Source organism: Alligator sinensis, unplaced genomic scaffold, assembly GCF_000455745.1.
Source record: "Alligator sinensis unplaced genomic scaffold, ASM45574v1 scaffold61_2, whole genome shotgun sequence".
In the NCBI taxonomy this organism is placed as follows: Eukaryota; Metazoa; Chordata; order Crocodylia; family Alligatoridae; genus Alligator; species Alligator sinensis.
The window spans coordinates 2,128,092-2,133,058 of record NW_005842108.1 but is presented as its reverse complement, the minus strand read 5'-3'; the positions used below and the strand labels follow the sequence as shown (position 1 = coordinate 2,133,058).

The 4,967-nt window shown below is 39.5% G+C and overlaps 1 protein-coding gene across 1 annotated transcript in view; it reads right to left on the bottom strand.

The window, feature by feature from the left end:
• Positions 1 to 1,162: 1,162 nt before the first annotated feature.
• Positions 1,163 to 4,967, bottom strand: part of ARL6IP6 (ADP ribosylation factor like GTPase 6 interacting protein 6) — a gene marked incomplete at its 5' end in the record, with an annotated part of 19,875 nt that continues 16,070 nt past the window's right edge. Inside the window, one exon of the mRNA XM_025205189.1 lies at positions 1,163 to 2,657. Coding sequence (XP_025060974.1) covers positions 2,564 to 2,657 — 94 coding nt within the window. The remainder of the gene's footprint in view (positions 2,658 to 4,967) is intronic.

Below are 4,967 nucleotides of genomic sequence, written 5' to 3'. Positions count from 1 at the left end.
ATCATTAATTACAGAAGCAGTCTCATCACAGTGCTGTAGAGACTGAAGATTTCTGAAGTGTTAAAACTCATACCAGACATCAAGCCAGATCCTGGACAAGATCTGTGGGGCTGTGTTCAGGCAGCAGTATGGATCCAGGGACATGCAGCTGCATGGAGCTACATTGGGGCACTATTGGGCTGAGTGCATGTTGCAGCACAGAGCTTTAGCTATGCAGAGGCATGGAGCTGTGAGAACGTGGCTGCCATCACATCCAGGCAGCAGTGCAGAGCTGGAGCAGGGGCCTGTAGCAGCATGCACTGTGGGCAGCTGCACACCCCCACCTCAGTACAGCTGTTTGGCCAGGCTCTGCACCACACACCTCTGGTGTCCTTGCTGTCACATGCCCCTAGCATTGCCAACCAGCCAGAGTTCTGTGCTGCCACCCAAATGCCCCAGCTATGTGCTGCTGAGTAGAGCTCTAGCCAGTCTGCAGTGCACATGCATACAACATTGCAGGGCCAGGGCACAGACTACCCATGAGTTGGATAGAACAGGTCCAAAGAGCAGATCTGGCTTGCAGGCCATGCTTGACACCCTTCTTGAGGGAATAAAGAGAAATCCATCAGCTGCTTCCCATCCATATAATTTCTAGGCAATCATTTATTAGCTGAGCTGTTATTGTATCTGAGAGACTACGTATCCTGTTATCTTGGATTCATCTTCTGGTCGTTGTATTGTAGAAATGGATGGGTCTCTCCATGGAAATTAGACCTCACTTTGATATTGCTATAGAAGATCACCCAGAGCAAAATGAGAATTAAAAAGACACCTTAATTCAGTTCAGCTTAATTCACTTCTAAAGTAAATTAAACTAATTAAAGTGACTTTAATTCCGAATTAGATTATCTATATAGAAATGTAATGAAATTGAACTAATCCACTTTAAAATTCAATCCACTGAGGGGAAAAAACCCCATCAAATTCTTCACTCCATTGTACCCATGAGACCCTACTCACTGTAGGTGTAACAGGGTGCTGTAGATAGCACAGAGCAGAATTTGATTCCAAATATATCATTTTTGAAAATCACTACAGACTTGAGTAATTCAAAAACAAATCTCATCACAGAGGTGTGTGAAGAGTGAGAATTCTTAGTAGTTTAGTTTGTCAGTATATATGAAAAGCTACTTGCGAACATTACCAGCACTATAAAATAAGAACAACAATACAAATTTTCATGAATTTATTATCAGTAAATGCTTGGACCCGAAGCTGTAAAAACAAAACAAAAATCAAACCTGTATGTACATACGTAGGTTTATACAAAAGAACAATCCTATAAATACTCTTTTTATATAACAGGCACACCTTTATACATAAATACATTGCTCTGGTATTTTGTTTTTAGAGTGTAGTCAGCTGTAAAAGTATTTGCTTAGATCCAATCAAACTGAATTGCAAATCTGTACATGCTTCAGAACGTTAATTTTCAAACTACACAAATTCACTTTCAATCTCATTCTTAGTATTTTAAGAACAGGATATAACCAATATGCATTCAACAAAAACAACCATATGTCATGTTAAGTATGTACAGACAGATGACATTCTAAGCAGTGCAACTGCTAGGCTCCTGATACTTTTAAAAGCACAGAAAAATACTGTAAAAAAAAAAAAATCTTACTTTTACATATATTACAAATAAGCATAAGTCATAAAAATAATTATTGCATTTAAAATGTGAGCGTCCTATTGCAATGTCAGAAATATCAAAATTGTATATAATGTATAAAGAGCTAAAGCAATATTCTGTCGAATTCATTGGCACAAAATGGAAAATTTCCATACATTCATAAGACAATTTTTAAATTTTTGCATACACTGCAATTGCAGCATATTACATTCTTCCCAGCTAACCACACTATCACGTAGTTTATATAAAGATTTAGTTCATTTATATATATGTAAATATATAGAAAAAGATAAAGTAGTTTATAAAGTCTAATATATTTTAATGTTTTTTAAATGCAATAAAATGTTTAAATAACAATTTCCCTGCAATGTTAGAACCTAAACAGTACTGTGGTAATATTGGAAAAGCAGACAGAAATGTCAAAGGTCAGCTTGGCTTTCATTGCCTATGCCATACAGACGGCAAAAAGAACATTAACATGTTTTATAATTAACACTGTGCATTTTAAAATAGGACACTATGCATGTCCAATATATTATTACTATGATTCCTGTAGTACATTAATGTTAGTACACTAATATTAAAGAAACATTATTCTAAAGTATAAAAAGTGTCATAGTAGGGATTTAAAATTTTTTTCAATTTGTGAATCTGTCTTAATACTTATATTTTGTCTGTAAGCATTAGGCAGTTTTCCACCCTTCCTACTGCAACTGACCAGGATATCCTTTTATGCCCAAAGATTTCTCTCTGGAACATACCATGAGGCATTTCTATTAAAAAACTGAAAGGTCATTTCACAGTGCTATTGAAACTCAACCTAGAGGATTTGAAGTAGATCCATGTGCATCCTAAAGAATGTGTTTAAAGTCTGAATCAGTGTAGGATTCATATCAGGCACCACACCACAGTAAGAGCTGCCACGATGCCATTCAGGATTGCCATACTATAACCAATGTGAAAAGAATGTCCCGTCAGCCGCCTAGAGAGAAAAGCAGAAGTCAATTAATACAAACGAGTGGAAAAAAGCCCCAAAACAACACAAAAAAGCCATACACTACGTGCAAAAAAACACCTCCAAGGAATTTTACCAAGGCATTTTAATGCCTTGTTCTAAAAGCAAGAATTACTTACAATTATTAAGAAGCACCTAGACTTACGATTCAAGACAGTGGTGACTTCAAACAACCCTGACCTTAAATTTGTTGGCTTTGTTGCGACTGGGACTGTAAAAAGTCAGATTACATTTAGCTGAATTAATTAACTGAATTGCTGGCCACATTCACAAAGCCTCACAATCAGGGTTTTTGCACCCCTGTCCAAATTATAAAGGATTGAATGGGAATGAAGTTTTTAAAAGCAGTCGTTTTACAGTTCCCTGCCAGTTAGGAGGAGGAAAACAAGAACAAGAAGAAGTATATGGAAATTGGAAATCTTTCTAGGATTTCTAGATGCATCAGCAGGTTAAGGATTCATGAACGCTGGTGTTAGCCTCAGTCTATCAAACAAATCCCAAATAAAATTCAAAGAAGAGAAGAAAGCTACTAGTCAGGTTTCTGACAAAACCAAAAATAAAGTTATTAATTTCATCCCCACCATTTCCAACAGTGGCAGCATGCTATTTGTTGCAAAATAAATAGTTCTGTAGTCAGTGGATATTTTTAATTTAAAATACAGAAGCTAATTCTAAAACAAGCTTCATATAATAAAGCTAGAGTTGAGCATTCTATGCAATCCCATGGCTATGGAATCAGCCAAAGTTTAGGTTTTCATTTAAAGCTATGGTATTATCTTAAGTTTTTGAAGCTCAATTTTCAAACACAATCTTAAAAAAAGTACTATCTCCTTGCATCTACAAACAAAAAACAATAACGAATGGTCCCACTAACAATATCACCCAATTCAAGAAACTAAAATAATATAAAATGGCAACAATAATTTAACAGCAGATCATTTTGCCAGATACATTCCGTTAAGCGAACGAAAATGTTAGGTAAAGCTATTTTTAAAGACTGCCAGAGTAAAATGAAGAGTTCCAGTTGCAAACATTACAAAGCATGCTACAAGTGTGAGGGAAAGGAACAAACCCCTCTCACTGGCAGAAAAGCTTGATCTATCCACAAAAAATCCTCACATACATAATGACCACTTCTAAACTTACTGACTGGCAAAAACTCCTTATTGTAGCGGCCTTTGCCTCCAAGTGTGTCATGAAAAAAACTCAGATGTGGTATGGGTCAACACAACATCATATTATAAAGTAGCATATTTGAACAATTTAAGTGAAAAACATCCAAAATACAAATTCAACACCATTTATTGTACTGTTATTCTTTTCCACAGAAACTGAAGAATGACTGCAGAAGGCAGAAAACATTACAAAGCGTGTAGCCTTGGTACAGAATTCAGAGCTAGCTTGCTACGGAGTAGAGCAGTAATTCTCAAATAGGATGCTGGGGCACTCCTGACAGGTTTTGAAGGGGCCCCATTGCCTGGATACCTGGGCTGAGTTTGCAGATGCTGCCCCAGACAGAGAGCCTTGTATGAACAAAGGGAAGAGGAGAGCATGGCTAAGCCATGCCCAGTGAGCCTTTGGCTGAAGTTTCCCTGTCTGGTTATGGCAGTGGGCTTTGTGGGGGGAGGTGGCAGGGCACCCACGCTGGTACTGCTGCTGGGGCTGGATCTGTCACCTCTGGAGCACACTGCTGCCTTCCTGGCAGAGCCCGGGTTCTGATGGCAGGGACATGTGGGGAATTAGATCCTGGATCTGTCTCAGCCCTAGCCCTGGCCCTGTGCTGTTACCACTTCACGATCCCAGGATGTCCCCAGCTCTGCCCGCCCATTTCACTCCTAAACACCGCTCCACACCAGCCCAGAGCACCATCCCACATAGCCCCCATAACCATGTGGCACCCACAAGGACAGCCCAGCCTGAAGAAAGAGAGCATTGGGAACCTGAAAGCCATGGGGAGGCCAGCACTATGACACAGGTAAGAAACGAGAAGGTAAGAAACAAAGGGCCCCTTGGGACTCGGAGCGGGGGGGCAGCAAAGGCACCAGTCGCAGGGCTCAAGTGCCTATATACTAATGCTAGGAGCACGGGGAAAAAGCAGGATGAACTAGCACTCCTGCTTCCACTAAACACCTATGACTTAGTGGGGCTAACGGAAACCTGGTGGGATTCATCCCACGACTGGGCAGTACATATTGAGGGCTATAGATTGTACAGAAAGGACAGGGTGGGGAAGAAAGGGGGAGGGGTTGCGCTCTATGTCAGTGAGCAATATACGTC